The sequence below is a fragment of the Crinia signifera genome, chromosome 2, assembly GCF_055691185.1.
Source record: "Crinia signifera chromosome 2, ASM5569118v1, whole genome shotgun sequence".
NCBI classification, from domain to species: Eukaryota; Metazoa; Chordata; class Amphibia; order Anura; family Myobatrachidae; genus Crinia; species Crinia signifera.
In genome coordinates this window covers 330,161,095-330,178,110 of record NC_139218.1, presented here as the reverse complement: position 1 = coordinate 330,178,110, position 17,016 = coordinate 330,161,095, and the positions used below count along the sequence as shown (strand labels likewise).

The window sequence follows — 17,016 nt, the reverse complement described above, 5'->3', positions numbered from 1 at the left end:
AAGTAAGAACCAATTGGCCCCTCTGCACACAATTCTAGTCTACGTGAACACTTTTACAAAGGGTTAATATTTTTGGGAGCTAATTATTCTACCATACCATATAATATACCTATATATTTTTGGATTGTGGATGGAAACCAATCACGCAAGCGTAAGGAAAACAGAAAGTCTCTACAGTTAGTGTCATGGTGGAAATCAAACCCGTCGTGGGTTTGATTTCCACCATGACCCTAACTGTAGAGACTTTCTGTGAGGCAGGAATGCTCAGTCAAAACCACTGAAGTTAGGCCACGTTAGCCATAATTATACTCATCCAGAACAGCCTTGCCTTTTTGTGCTATCGGCTTAAGCATTGAGCCACATTTGTGGAACCGTTTTTAAATAGAACGTTTCCAATCTCCCTCTCCTCACTACTTGTGCATATGCTTTAGAACTTACCAGTTGGCCCTCTGGCCACGGGTTCAGTGTTGCCTGGTGTCGTGACCTCATTATCCTCCACAACGTCGGTCTCTTCTCCTTTCCCCACTGCAGCATTGTCTAGTTTATCTATTAGTTTGTTCAGTGTGGTGGCAAGTGATTTCGAAGCTTGCTTCCGGTCAAACTCACCCTTCAACCCTTCAGTTTCCAGTTCTTCCTGAGCCTAGATACATAAAATGAGCAGTATAAAGTTTTAGTTAGTGACATAGAAATACAGCACTTTGACTTAGAGATGACTGGCATTCAAGAAAAACTGATGTTATAAATACCATAGCATATAAACATAACACACACTGGGGCTTACAGTATGTATTAAGCCTGGAGAAGAGATAAAAATAAAGTCAGAGGTGATAATGTACCACTTCAACAGCTCCTAACTGTCAAGACACAGACTGGGTTTGAAAAATGAAAATTAGGCACTGATTGGCTGGTGCGTTATCACCTTCGACTATCTTTTCTCCGGGCTCAATACAACTGCCCCACTGTACATTATATGTAAGAGATTTTAATTTAGTTTCACTGTGCAGAGAATTTAAAGTGGTGGTACAGTAATTGTGAATGAGAATATAAATAAGTAACCCATCGTCGACCATCGAATGATGTGGAACGTGCACGCAGATCTAAGGTTGCTCAGCTGCATGCACATTCTGAGGGAAGAGAGTGGGCAGCTGACATCCAATGATGTCAGCTGGCCACCCCCCACCATTAGCATGAAACCACCCAATGTTCTTATGGGAACGCCCATGAAACGCTAGGCGTTCCCATATGCTAATGGTCTACACCACACCCTCCGCTTCAAAGGATGGATGCGTGCACCAAGCGAACAGTTTGTTTGCAGTTTACACATGCACCCAGTGCCTCTGCAGTAATGTGCAAAGCAAAAACATCGGCCCAGTGTGAACGTACACGGCCATGCGAATGGACCACTAAAAAGAGGTCACTGGTCCTCGGATGATTGCTTTTTGTCCTGTCCCTCCCAGGGGAAGAGGAGAACAAATACAATGTGAACAATAATATTTGTCACAAGCTAAAATTTCTGCCTTTCCCAAAAACCTTATGAATCCTATGGTTAAATGTCAAAAAAAAAAAAAAAACACTGCAAAATGTGAATGATATATTTGGAGTATACAATTATATAACCCAACACCATGGCCTGGGCTGCCACTGCTACGCAGATGATACACAACTGTATCTGTCTTCGGTCCTGGTACGGAGAACCCAATAACAACTGTTAATGGCTGTATGGCTGATATACAGGGGTGGATGAGCGATTCCTGATAAAACAAAAGACCTTAGGATAGGACCTCAACATCAAAAAAGGCAAGACTGCAGCAGAGCCAACCAACTGGACTTACACTTGGGGATTCAGAATGACAAAACTCTGATCAAGTGGCGAATATTTCTGTGAATAGTGGTTTGGCATAGACAGCAGATAACAGCCACAATCAAATCCTTATTCTTTCATCTGAGGAACATAGCCGGAATCAAGTGCTTAATTCCTTTTGATGATCTGCCAAAAGTCATACATGCGATTGTATCATCTTGATTAGACTACAGCAATGCCCTTTACCTTGGTCTCCCAGCAAGGTAACTGCACGACTTACAGTTGCTACAAAACACAGCTGCCAGGCTGTTAACAAATCATTCTATACTCCCTTAATTGGCTGCCATTAAAAATCCATGTGCCAAATCAATGTGCCATGAAGCAAATCATCTTCAAGATTGCCTTACGGATTCTTAAAGCACTACATGACCAGGGCCTAAGGTACCTGAAGCAGCTTCAAATTCCGCACGGCCCTGCTGAATTTGTACCATCTGGAGATGAAGACTTTTTTCAGTACTTGGAATCTGCTGTAATTCATCTGGGGGTCGAGCCTTTAGCCTTGTGGCTCAGACTATGGAACTCTTCCCCAAACAGTTCAAGAAGCTGACACTCTAGAATCCTTCAAAAACGGACTCCAGACTTTATGGTTTATTCAAGCATTGCCATAATGGTCTCTATTATCTCCATGCTCTCAATCTTTTATGAAAAGCTGTTCTGTACTTCATGATTTCTGTATTATGTTAATTTTGTTGCGCACCTTATGCTCTACATTATTACAATTATTTAGCTTGTTGAAATACCAAGAGAAGCTAGATATAAGAAATAGTAAGAAACTTTACCGCTAACAGATTGATCTGTAACATTCTAGCAGTTAATAAAAGAAATAAACAGGAAATGCTCCATTTTACACAATGCTTAGCCTGTCATAATGTATGTTAAATGATTGAGTGCACGGTCTTAAAATGGTCCATGTGCATTAGCCCTGGCCAGCAGCGTGAAGGCGCCATCTAGTGGATGTAACATTGAGCTACTGTATATTCAGCAGGGAAACTCATGTGAAACACACCAACCTCACTACAATCTAAAGCTGTGTACACACGGGGGCGATTTCAGCATACATCGCAGGCAATATGGTCGCTGAGCGACCATATTGCCAGCGATTGGAGAGCGCACCTGCGATAATCTCCGGGTGCGCGTTCCCGTTTTTAGCCCCCTTATGATCGCTGGTCGCAGGAACTTGCTCCTGTGACCAGCTGATTCCCTCTGCAGCTCCCCCGGCAGAGGTTCCCTTTCATCAGCGACCATCTCTGGTCGCTGATGAAAAGGAGACACTAAGCAATATATTGCTCAGCAATATATCGCCCCCCGTGTGTACGCGCACCTTAAGCTTACCTTGACAATACTTTAAAGCAGTCAGAAGGAGAAATTGACAATAGAAACTAAATAAATCAATTGCAGAGAAATCATGTTGTAAACGGCCTACCTGATTTGTATACCTTATCCTTGCTATTACTATATATTATCATATGGTCCTTTACAGTGCTGCACATAGCCCCATTATTCAAACCAATTAGGCAACAATAGCGATGTAACAGGATGGACAGGATATTAATACTTTAACCAACAGTATCTCAAATATTAAAGACCAGGGCTTTACCTCATCAATGATATTGTCAAATTCCTTCTCCATTTCAGTTTTGACCATTTCCTTGATCTGGGATCCCTCAGATTTGGGAAGCAGAATGTTTTCCAGCTCCTTCTCAAACTCCTGCATGAGGGCCTGTTCTTCATCCTCAGGATCTGCCATTTCAGACACTGAATTAGTATCTCCTTCACTATCCAACTTCTTGTTCTCAGCATCATTGTCATCATCATCATCCTGCAACAGAAAGGTTGCTCCTAGTTTATATCACGGTCATGAAAAACGATACCTCTAAATTGAACAAGAGGGGTACATACGGATGACCGGCAGTGGGGATGTAAGCGGGCAGAATACAGGCGTCAACATCCCACTGCAAAGAATCCTGCCCCCCCCCCAACTGTAATCTTCCCTCCCCACAACCTAAACCTAACAATTGTACCCAAATTCTTAAAGCCCCCCGAGGCCAACGCTACCACGCCCTACATACTTGCATTCAAGATGCTGGTAGTAGGGATTGCGCCAATCGCTGTTGGCATTCAGAATACTAGCATTGGTATTGTGACTGCCGGCATCCCCTTCAAGCAACGGAACACTTCCACCAGGGTTAACTACATTTGTGCCACTATAACTTCCAAAAAAACTGATTCAGTAGGGGTCCAAAAATATGTGGTTGAAGTGAACTAAGTGACTCCAGAATGTGTAGGAGAACACATACAAACAAGTGTTATGAAGTTACTACATGTTGTAAAAATATATAATAACTTAAGCACTTATTTGCAGACAGGTGGTTTATAATGAGGGGGGGGGGGCACTTAATTTATCTAATTCATCAAAGCTTGAAGAGATAAAAATTGTGAGAAATACCACAAGTATCTAACTAGTGCCAATTAACCGGCTTCCTGATATTTTTCAAACAGTCTAAATTTTAAGAAAGATGCGAATTGGATAGTACTTGATCATTCCCAATTTTCTTGCTTTCCGGACTTTGCTAAATACCCATATTGTATGAAATAAGGCTTTACTTCATTTAGTATACAATAGATGTTAGGAGTAATGTTTAGACTACAAAGTTTGGATATTATTAAGATTTTTTTTTTTTTATTTATCTTTTATTGACAAAAAAAGACAAAACTTGTACAAAATACAATTGCAAATAGCAAAAATAAAATTGTCTGATCGGAATTTAACCGTAATAACATTGGTTGATGGTACATTTATGCGATCTGTAGGACGGTTATAGCACCACATTAATCCACAATTATATAATAACTCAGAAGGGGGGGTCATTAGTTAAGGTTTCAGTTAAGTACCAGGTGGTGTTCGAGAAAGAATGTCTTAGGGCGGTTTTTAAAGGGGGGGGGTACGTATATATGGCAACCAGGTATCAAAGAATTTGTTTGTCAACTTTTCTTTTTGAACAGAGGTTTCTGTCCTGTCCATCATAAACAGATACGTCATTCTGGGGAAAGTTAAAGATAATAAAGATGGGGTTGTCGAGATCCATTCTGACAATATTGTTTTTTTAACAGTCGCAGCCATTTTAACAAGTAACAGTCTAGTGCCTAATGATAGGCGTTTGATATCTGCAGATGAGTACTGTCCCCAAACCCCCCCCCCCCCCCCCCGTAAGATATTTAAGTTTTGGAGTGAGATATGATCTATGTAATAACTTTTGATGCATCTCCATGTAGGAGACAGATACCAGGCCCTTGTTTAGTGCCTGGTATGCCGTCAACATTGTCTTCATGGTTAACTCAGGGAATTCATTCTGCCACTTCAGAAAACCCTTCGGGGGTTGATCCAATGTTATAGACTTGCGACAAAGGTCATAAATATAAGAGGTTGAAAGGGGCCTGTCCAATCTTACGTGTAGTATTCTGTCAAGATCACAGAGCTTGAAGTTGGGGCCTGTCAGAGGGAGTATGGTTTGGGCATAGCACTTCACCTGTGTATATGTAAAGTGTGAAATCTGGAGAGATTGGGATACTTATCTTTCAAGTCTGTGTACGTCAGGAAAGCTAGGGAGTCTACATTTAAAAAGTGTGCAATGTATTTTAGGCCTCCAGTATTCCATAGTTTGAAGACGTTTGTGAGTTGACTTAGTATGAAATTGGGATTACCCTATAGAGGGAGAAAGATAGATGTGTATTTCGAAGTGTGGACAGCCAACCAGACCAGTCTCCACGCCATACAGGTTGTATTAATAAGAAGATTACTCTTTACCTCCTCTGGCATTACCTGAGGGGTTTTATGTAGTAACGCTATTAGGTGTATATTAGGAGTAAAACTCTGCTCTTCAGAGAAATTAGCATAAGTATTTGAGCCTGATATCCAGTCCAAGGCAATACGGTAATTGGCCGCCATGGCGTAGGTTCTGAGGCATGGCAAATTAAGGCCTCCAAGCTCCCTCTTCTGTTGCATTTTAAAAAGTGATATTCGTGGGCGTTTTCCGGACCACAAGAACTTGTAGTTCTTTATTGTGTTTTGCAATGTCCCCTTTGGGAGGAATGATGGGCAACATTTGCAATATGTATAAAAGTCTAGGGAAGGTGATCATTTTATATAGATAACCTCTGCCTATGTATGACAGAGGTAGGTGTGCCCATTTGGTGAAATCTGTTGTGGTTTTAGACCATAATGGCCCAAAATTCTGAGTGTATAGTTGAGAAGGGTGTATTGGGATTTTGATACCTAAATAGGTAATTCCCTACCCAGGGGCCCACTTAAAAGGGAAATTGCTCGCCCCAACCCAGTTTCGCCTCTGGGAAAAAGGCCAATGCCTCTGATTTTGAATAATTTATTTTAAAACCACCTACTTTTTCGAATTCTGATAGTGTGTTAAGTATGCTGGGAACTGCCCGCTTTGGGTTAGATATGTAGAGCAAAAGGTCGCCAGCAAATGCAGACACCTTTAGTTCGGACTGTGCAAGTTAAACCCCCTCCCAACTTTTGTTAAATAGGAAATGTCTTAAGAGTGGGTCTAACTTAAAAGTGGGTTGAACAGCAAGGGGGATAATGGGCAGCCTTGGCGAGTGCCCGTGTAGCCGAAAGGGGGTCGAATTAGAGTTATTAATGGTGAGGAATGTGGAGGGGGTATAGTACAGGGTCTGAAAGACATGTATGAATTTGGGGCCAAAGTTCTGAGTTTGTAGCAAGGTTGTTAAATAATGCCAGGACACGCCTGGACTTGGTGAGGTGAGTTTTGTACATGGCCGCTATTAATGATCTCACATTGTGCACTGAGTGACGGTTCCTAAGGAATCCTGTCTGTTGGGGCAATAGAAGGGACGGGAGAATTGATTGGAGATGGGAGGCTATGAGTTTTGTGAAGATCTTTAGGTCTTGGTTAAGCAAAGAGATAAGGTCTATATGATGACGACACTAAAGATTTTTTTCTTATTTAATTTAGATCAGAAAATAATAAAATATGGATTATTTCCCATCTAATTTATATATTATGAATGATATGATACTGTATGAATGGTTACAAAACATTAAATGCCAATAACGTTTTAGTATCTTATGAGCACTATGTATTATAAATAGGATTTATAGTCTTACCCGGGTAAAGCTTTGAGTCCATAGGGGGCACAGGAGAATCCTTACATTGGGTAAAGACTTGGCTGGCCTCCCAGTCCCCTATACTATACACCACCCTCAAGCCCCAGCCCGCCAGTTTAGTAGCAAGCCCAAAGCAGGAGCGGGCAAGGGAGAAGGAATACACATGAAACATGCACACACACACACCCCTATGGGAGTCAAAACCACCGAAACCAATGTAGGAAAAACCCTCCCAGGTGACAAGAATGATAAATCAACCCCGCATAAAGGACACCAGTGGACGGTGTGATGAAGGTGGGTAGATGTTAATAGTTACCACAATTAGATAACCAGGAGGAATAGTTCCATTAGGAATGCATAGCAGCAATGTCTCTCCCAAATGGGTGAAGGTAAACCGGTCCAGTGGTGATGGATAGCTGGAGTGCGTGGTAGGTAGTCGCTGGAGGTGGCTGGCCCGGATCCAAAAGGAAATAAAGTGCTGGCCCGGATCCAAAAGGAAATAAAGTGCTGGGGGCAATGTCCAGGGCTTGGCTCCTGACGAGTTTCCCTGCAACTAAGTGCAGCTTTGTCAAAGGACAAAGCTGCCCCTGAGGGCAAACTGTAGATAGATCTGATTGGGGCATGCAGGATCCATGGATAATCAGAGATACCAAGTAATCTCAGAGAAAAAGAGTTATTAAGCGCAGGGACTCCAAGCAAAACGTGAATTGAGATCTTTGAAGTTCAATATCGGTCGATAAGAACCATTTGGTTTCTGGACCAGAAACAGGGAAGTGTAGAATCCCTGACCTGGCTGATCCCGTGGAACTGGGATGATGACATTGGATTCTAGATGCAAATTCACCAACTGCCGCAGAGCAGTTGGTTACCCGGGAACCCCATGACAATGAACAGTTGTGGAGGAATCCCCCAAAAAGTCAGAACATAGCACTCCGAGACAACAGGTCTGACCCAGGGGTCCATAGAGGTCGCTGTTCAATGGAGCGCAAAGGACAGAAGGTGGTCTCCCAGAGGGGGCACAACCCTTCATGCTGTAAGCTTGTCGGCTGGCTTTGTAGGTAGACCCCTAGTAACCCAGGGATGTTAAGTAAGGGGGTTTGGTTCCCTTGGTAGGAACATTTATGAGGCTTGGCCCTTGGTTCTGCCCTGAGAACGAAAGGACAACTTTATCCTTGGGGCAGCTGGGGAAGGAAGAAAGACCATTTTAAAGGTAGCCAAGGAACTAACAAGTTTATCTAATTCCTGGCCAAAAAGGATATCCTCTTCATACAGAAGGGCTTCTAACACTTTCCTTGAATAGGCATCCGCCCTCCAAAACCACAAACAGAGGGCGCGTCTGGCCGCAATAGGAAAAGCCAGAACTAATGTATCCATGGCAGCTTCTTCCATATAGGAACTAGCTCTTTGCATATTGTTAACAATTCTTTCCTATTAGTGGGGGAAGCGAGGCAGTGCTGAAGCTGAATAAGTCATATCTATTCTAGTATCTATATCTAGTATTCCCATACTGGCCAAAAAGCATCCAGTTTTAATTTAAATTCATTAACAGTAGCTGCTGTTAGTTGCACCGGCAATGAGTTCCAGAATTTTACTGCTCTAATGGTGAAGAATCCTCTTCTTAATTCAGTTTGGAATTTCTTTTACTCGAGCCGCAGTACATGACCTTAGGCCTGTTAGTGAACAATTCATTTCCAAGTTCCATATCATTCCCAATCCCTTCCATATCATTCCCAATCCTCTATTTGATTATACAAATCATATCACCTCTCAACCTCTGTTTCTCCAGTGAAAACATATTCAGCTTAGTTAACCTATCTTTGTGTTCTAGTGATTCAAGACCTTTTACTAGCTTATTCGCTGTTCTCTGTACCTGTTCCAAATCATGTATGTCCTTTTTTAGGTGCGGTGCCCAGAACTGAACAAAATATTCCAAGTGTGGTCTCACCAATGCTTTGTAAAGAGGCACTATAACCTTGACATCCCCTTGAATCCATACCCCTTTTAATGCATGCCGGTGTCCGGTTTGCTTTTGCTGCTTCACTTGAGAAGTGTGCACTATTACCCAATTGTTCATCTATGATGACCCCCAAGTCCTTATCTACAGCAGAATTTCCTACAATAATTCCATTTAGCCTAAAAGTAGCTTGTTCATTTTTGTTCCCATAATGAGTTACTTTACATTTTTCAACGTTAAACTGCATTTTCCACCTTTCTGCCCACCTTTCCAGTTTATTTAAGTCACTTTGTAGTGTTTCCACATCCTCTCCTGAGTTAATTTCCTTACTCAATTTTACTCACTATGTCACTTCCAATATCATCAATGAATATATTAAACAAGGTGGGTCCCAATATTGAACTTTGCGGGACTCCACTTTGGACCTTACCCCAGCTGGAATGTATGCCATTTACCACCACTCTCTGTCCCAGATTGTGCAACCAGTTTTTAATCCAACTACAAATTTTATCTCCTAACCCTAAATTACCCAGTTTCATTAATAACCTTTTATGAGGCTCCATGTCAAAAGCTTTAGTGAAATCATGCAGTAATATAATAAACAGATTTCCCAGCCCCCAACTGACTTTCTCATACATTTGATAAAACCGGAATATAAAATGTATCTGAGAGATATACCGGTATGTGCATCTGAGAGATAGATGTGCATCTGAGAGATAGATGTGCATCTGAGAGATAGATGTGCATCTGAGAGATAGATGTGCATCTGAGAGATAGATGTGCATCTGAGAGATAGATGTGCATCTGAGAGATAGATGTGCATCTGAGAGATAGATGTGCATCTGAGAGATAGATGTGCATCTGAGAGATACATAGGTACTTGTTTCCTAGCACCGCGCCACCGATTTTAATTGTATGCAATCGGGTTGCAAAAATCGGGTCAATCGCATCGCATGCAACCAAATTGCATGCAATGCGATCGACCCGACTTTTTACATTGGAACCAATGTTAAATGGTCCCTGTGACCCGATTTTACATTGGCCCCAATGTTAAATGCCCCCCAGACCCCATTTTTCATTGTATGCCCCCCCCCCCCCCCCCAATGTTAACGCCACGATCAACGTGAACCCGAAGCGTGGCGAGTGCAGCGAGCCCGGGAGGGGCGGAGATATGCGTCCTCCGTCCTTTTCATACCCCCACTATCCACATCGGCGTGGAGTTGATTTTATATAGTGTGGTGAGCGCAGCAAGCCCGAAGCGTGGCGAGCGCAACGAGCCCCGCGAGGGGACGCGCATAACTTGAGTCGTATTACGCGGGGCTCGGTGGCTCGCCACACTACATAAAATCAACTCCACGCCGACGTGGATAGTGGGGGTATGAAAAGGTCGGAGGACGCGTACCGCCGCTGCTAGCCACACTTTGGGTTGGCGTTCATCGTGGGGTGGCGTTAACAATGGGGGGGTATTTGACAGAGAAATTGCCCATCAGGGTGGGTATACAATCAAAACTTGGGTATGGGGGGGGGGCCATTTAACATTGGCTCCTATGTAAAATCGGGTCCATTATAATGGCATGCGATGGACCCGATTTTACATAGGAATTTAACATTACATACAATGCTTACAATGTAAAAATCGGGTCGGTCGCATTGTATGCTATTATAATGGCATGCGATGGACCCGAATTTACATTTGTCAGGAAACCTAAAAAAAAAAGCCCGAAATCGGGTCCGTCGGGTCCCATCGCATACCTTAAGTTAAGGTATGCGATGGGACCCGATGGGCGCCGTGCTAGGAAACAAGTACCGATACACAGGGCCGCCACTAGTAATATTGGGGCCCGGGACTGACCTTCAGCCCGGCCCCCAGCGGCAGACCCCCCCCCCCTAGCGAGCGCCGGCACCCCCCCATCGCACGCCGGCACCCCGCCCCCCCATTACTAATACTTACTAGAAGTGGCGGCGGTGCGGCATCTTCTCTCTCAATGGGAGAAGGGGGCATTGGGCTGAATGAAGGGGCCCCGATACATAACTTCCAGGGTGGTAGAGGATGTTTAATATGCAGAGGAGGGGTGTACAGTGGAGTGGGCTAATTAATCATAATTTTTTGGTGGGAGGACAGCTTGCTTGACTGCAGATATCTCCAGTTTCCAGAAATAGATTTCTTAGATTTTAATGGAATTAAAAACGAGAGAATCCCACCTACCAAATGGTATTGGGGACTAGGGGATCAGAGTTCAGGAGGCAGAGCAATCTGCCAACGAGTATATAAAACTACATACCAGGTGTGTGGAGCTTGAGCAGTAACCAGCTGCTCTAAGGCGGATATCTCTGGTTCTCGGAAAAGTAGAGACAAGCTTCTAGTGTCGTTCAAAGGGGGGGTCACCGCTTTTCGAATATACCCTCAGAATAACTCTAAGTCAGACAGAACCTGAAATATCTGACTGGGAACAGCAATTAACAGGCTTGGATGGGGACCACTGCTTTGAAGTCAGATATCTCCGGTTCCCAACGGCTGATTTTAAAAATTCTTGTACCCATGGAAAGGGGAGGCCCTCAGCTTTCAGCCCATTGGGGACCCGGGACAGCTGTACCCCTGGCACCCCCCTGTCGGTGGCCCTACCGATACATATATATTCCAGCATTACTCTGAAACGCCTGCAGCAATTTATACCAAACTTAGAACACGCATGACAAACAATCTGGAAAAAAAATATTGTGGAAGTAAGACACCCCAGGAACCCCCGTGCGGGTCCCAGGGGCCTAAAAAGTGGTCCGGCCACTACAAAGTGGGTCAGGGGAGCAACATATGGCAAAGTCGCATAACACTTGGGCAAGGACATTGATTGCGTCCACATCAACCATCACCTGCAATCTTGACACCACCGGGCTCCCGGGGAAAAAAAAAAGGGGTCTGCCCACTAGAAAGTGGATCAGGGATGAAAGATATGGCAGATTTCTGTAACAAACGGGGTAGAGGACATGGGGTTTAAGAAAAAAAAAAAGACTGTGGTCAGATCTGGGAGACCACCACAGACAGGTGTATGCCAGCCACATCATGGGCATGGGGAGTGGTTAAGCTTAAAAAAAAAAAAAAAAAAAAAAAAAAAAAAAGAAGGAAAAAGTTCAAGTAAGGCTAATTGCACAACCAAACCTGAGTAACGCAGCGCACCTCAGCTAGTGCATGCATAAAGACACCAAGGAATAAATATAAAATTAAAAACAGAAGCTAAAGCGAGGCTTGACACTCACCAATCTCGTGGGCATGCATGGCTACATAAACAGCCAAGGCTACAACACATAAGAGAAGTAACCAGAATTATTATAAATCTTTGGCGAAAATGGCAAAGGTTTGGCAAGAAGCAGAGGATCAAATCAAGCATTGCACAGACTGCAAACCTCTATTATAAGAATTCATCAAACGAAGACCAAAAAAAACACCCCATTAAGCGGACGGATAGTTCCCCATTATGGATAAGCGAAAGAGGGAAGAGATGGACATCACATACAAATAGATTTTTTCCATCATAGTAAACAATTTACTACATAAAATTATAGCCAGAATATGATTGGTTGCTATAGGCAACGCTTCCACTGGTTATCTTTAAATTTGATAATCTCCAACATGCGTCAAAGTCCACTGAAAGATATTGACCGTAGGTATAAACCGCTCCCCTTTATAGCAGGCAGGATTCAATGTCCCGCCTGCCGCTGGGCGAGAAGGGGACGTGGCCGCAAGAAGTGGCCGGGAATAGTCGAGCTGCGGCCGTGAGCGTGGCAATCACGGCAGAACGAGCCCGACTGCGAGATCCCCTGCTCAATGCTGTCGAGGAAGACAGCATTGAAAAGGGCCCGGCGGCCATCTCCCCCGACAGGAGATGCTCGCCAGTGATTGAATATCCCCCTATGGAGGAGTATTCAATCTCGATCAAAGATTCGCTGATGTTATTAATCACCCGCTTGAGTAAGTAGTCACCCATTTTTTCTTTCTAATTTGCATGGCCGAAAACGGACCCACAAATGAGCAAAACCAGCCGTGAATTCATCGAAATACATGGATTGGAAGATTCACGCTGTTCTTGCTCGTGCCGGATTTTTCACCAAGGCAAAAATATAGTCACGGAGATTGAATAGGGAATCACATTTTCCCTCATCAAACCGGGTGCAAATTGGCGATTTTTTTACCTGGAAAAATCCAGCACAGATTGAATACCCCCCTAACTGCAAAATGTTATCTCAAAGAAGTTACTGTAAATCCCACAGTCCTTTGGAAGTCCAGTTTCAGCACCAAGTAGGCTATGGAATCACTGGGAGGCTAATAAGTGACGCAATACATACAAAAAGGAAAAGTAACTATCACTGACTTTTTTATGAGGTTTCTTTAAGTCTGCTATAAACTTCACCAAATCTTCTGGATTCCTTATTATTCTATATCGAAGTGTCTTTTGTGCATCTGTTGGTAAAGAAAAGCAAAGTATTATCTATACATACCATAGTGGACTGGCCACCCTCAAGTAAGTACAAGCAGAGCCGGCCCTAGCCTAAATGATTCCCTAGGCAAGATTTTGGCTGGTGCCCCCTAACACCGCCACTAGTTCTGCCTCTGGCCCTGCTCCCCTTTCCCAGCACCCCTCATCATAGCAGTCATCATTTTGTTGCTTCTACTAGCAATATTTAAAATAGAAACAGTGCACACAATCGGTACGCAACCCAAACAGGGGTGTGTGCTTGCTAGGAAGGGGCATGGCCACACAATAGTACCCCCAATTCAAATTATGCTACACAGTAGTGCAACTTTATTCACATTATATCGTGCGATGGTGTCCCTTATTCACGTTACATCACACTGTAGTACCACTTTACCTTATATACATTACTCCAAACATTATTCACATTATAACTTTAGAAAAAAATCCTGAGAAAATATTGTATTTTAACCACCTCCATGGCCACACTGCAACCCAGCACAAAGCAGTGTGCTGGGCAGAGGAGAAGAGCTACAGCTGCTGCTGTCACTTAAGGGGAGGGGGCCCGGGGCCCCTACTGGGCCCTTCCATCAGACTTTGGCCTGGGTAATTTGTACCCCCTACCCCTTTCTCTTGGCACCCCTGATAATACCACACAGTAAAGCCCCTTACACATGACACATTATTAATGTCCTTATAACCATAATGCCCCTTACACATTATGCCAACCTTTATTAATGCCCTTCATACACATAATGCCCCTTACACATATTTTGCACATTATTAATGCCCTTATACACATGACACACATAATGACTGTTACACATATGTCGCACATTATTAATGCATTTATACATGACACACATAATGCCCCTTACACATATGCCCAACACTATTGCACAACCAACCCACCCGCAGACAGCACTCGCACAGCCGCTAACACTGTGACCTCTGCCTCGGCTTGGATACAGATGTTTCCTCATACATCTTGCCTCAATAGGCCATGCAGCTCCTGGCCTGTTCTGCTAACGTTGGGTGCCTTTTTTGCTGAAAATTCATCTTATTTGCATTGTTATGTGACGAGGACACACAAGGAGCTTCCGATGATTAAAATATGCAGCATGCCTATATTCTGTGTATGACTGTGGCTGTACCTGCATACGGAATGCTATGTTACAGTGATTTCCATGAATACACTATTTCATATGCAGAATCAGCCTCACTCACACACAGAATATAGGCATGCTGCATATCATTTTAATCAGCAGCAGATGCTGGTGCCCCTAGGCATTCCAAACGCCCTAGGCAATTGCCTAGTTTGCCTATGCCTAAGGCTGGCTCTGAGTACAAGCATCAGAAGAGGATTGCAGAACAAACAGCTCTCTTATTATAGAAGTGTTTTCCTAAATCTGTTTTGGAGTCGCACCAAACCAAACTCTTGCCACGCCATGTTCCCTAAGATTCTGCTAGTGCCAGGCATCTTAGTTGCTGAAAATTCATCATTTACAAAGCAATGCGACTAGGAATCACGAGGAGACTGTCGATTCATGCAATATGAGAACTCTTATTCGTGTGCGAATCTGCATACAGAGCAGAATGATGCAGCAGTCATGGCTTTTTTACGCTCTTCTTTATTTTGAAGAAGTCCTTAAGTGGACGAAACGCGTCGGGACTACCCTCCAATCCTTTCTGCCACTGAGCCAAGAGACTGCAGCACTATCTCCAGGTCTCCAACCACGAAAAAGACTTTGAACTTTTTTTCACATACCCCATATCCAGCTAAGTACTAACCATACTTTTTAAGCAAAGGGGATAGACCTATTGTTCTTATATGTTCATATTGTTTTAATACCATTTCTGTCATTTACCTCCCACTCTCGTGTCATCTACAATTTACCTTTCCCATCCCCACTGCCCATCCCAACCCATTGTACAAGTGTCATGTGTTTGTTTCTGTGCATTGTATGAATTAAGTGTATACCAAAAAAAATCCTTTGTTTTATATTTATATTCTTTTATTTTGGTGTAATAAATACATTTTTATAGTATATTTTTGCATATACGTCCATACTTGATGTTGAGAAATATTAGTCTACTGTAAGGCGCCTTGATTCTCCCCATACTCTCCATATATAATATATATATATAATATATATATATATATATATATATATATATATATATATATATATATATATATATATATATATATATATATATATATATATATATATATATATATATATATATATATATATATATATATATATATATATATATATATATATATATATATATATATATATATTCCAGTGTAGGTGCGGCACTCAGCGCGAAATGGCAGAAATAATACCAACAACAGTGGTTAACGACAACGTTTCAGTTGTATTTTTTTTACAACTTTTCTCAAGTCATACAATATAAAACAATACAGAACATACCTTTATAGAAGAACAAACACCCTTGTGACATGTGAAGCCTGGGCGAGACGCACATCCGGCATGGGCACCATGCAGTGACATCATCGCGCTGGCTGAAATCAGTGATAACTAAACAACCATCACCATGGCAACCAACAACGCTGAGGAGAAAAGAGAAAAACAGTCAATGAGTATGTCTGCAGCATGCGTTTCAAACCTGCATGTACAGTAAATAACACATAATATTTAGCATGAAGCAACCAAGCACATATATCAAAAAGGCAGTGGGTGAAGTAGTCATAAGACTGTGCTATCGGTAACACGCTAATGAAGCGCTTTCGTTAAGCCCCCGGGGTGCTATGACATCTAGTCTGTAAATCCACTGAGCTTCTTTTTTACGCAGCAGCAGTGAACGATTACCACCTCTCGGTAGCGGTGGTATCGTGTCAATGATGCGATAGCGCAATGAGTTGATGGGATGATTAAATTCAGCAAAATGCCTAGCGACTGGTTGTTCGCTAGTGCCGGATTGGATGGCTTTACGGATCGCAGAACGATGTGCTGCCATCCGTTCTTTGAACTTGCACTCAGTTTTTCCAATATAGGAAAGCCCGCAAGGGCAAATTAATTGGTAAATCACGTGGTTGGTGTCACAATTGACAGAGTGTTTGATGGCAATCTTGGAGCCGTTTTGGGGATGTGAAAAGGAGGCACCCGGGAGCATGAATTGGCAGGTAACGCACCCACATCTGGTGCAACCTGCTGGTTTGGATTGGAGAAAGGATTTCGAGGCGGTCGTGGTTTTCTGCAGTTTGGATACATCTGCTTTGACTAACCAGTCTTTTAAATTGCGGCCACGGGAATAGCAGGGCATGAGGTTAGTAGTGTTAAATGGCAGAGATGAATCTGACGCTATAACTGGCCAATGTTTTTTGGCTGAGTGCGAAATTGCGGGGGAAGTGACATTGAATTTATTTACCCATGGTATTTTATTACTGGTTTTGGTGGTAAGAGACCGTTTGGTAAGCAGGTTGTCCTGATTAAAAGTGAGGACTTTAGTTTTGGCTTCGGAAAGAAGTTGTCGTGAATAGCCTCTGTTTGCAAATTTAACAATAAGCTCATCAATTTGTTGGATGGCAACATTCCGGTTGCTATTGATTCGCAAAATGCGA

General features: G+C 42.9%; 1 protein-coding gene across 3 annotated transcripts in view; it reads right to left on the bottom strand.

Annotated features, from left to right (window-relative positions):
• OS9 (OS9 endoplasmic reticulum lectin) overlaps positions 1 to 17,016 on the bottom strand; it is a 67,342-nt gene that overhangs the window by 11,110 nt on the left and 39,216 nt on the right. For 2 of the 3 annotated variants that reach the window (XM_083169408.1, XM_083169410.1), the window contains exons 10-12: positions 13,323 to 13,411; positions 3,459 to 3,680; positions 439 to 640 (exon numbers count right to left, since the gene is read on the bottom strand). In XM_083169408.1, coding sequence (XP_083025534.1) covers positions 439 to 640; positions 3,459 to 3,680; positions 13,323 to 13,411 — 513 coding nt within the window. The remainder of the gene's footprint in view (positions 1 to 438; positions 641 to 3,458; positions 3,681 to 13,322; positions 13,412 to 17,016) is intronic. The other variant, XM_083169409.1, reaches the window with a different exon arrangement.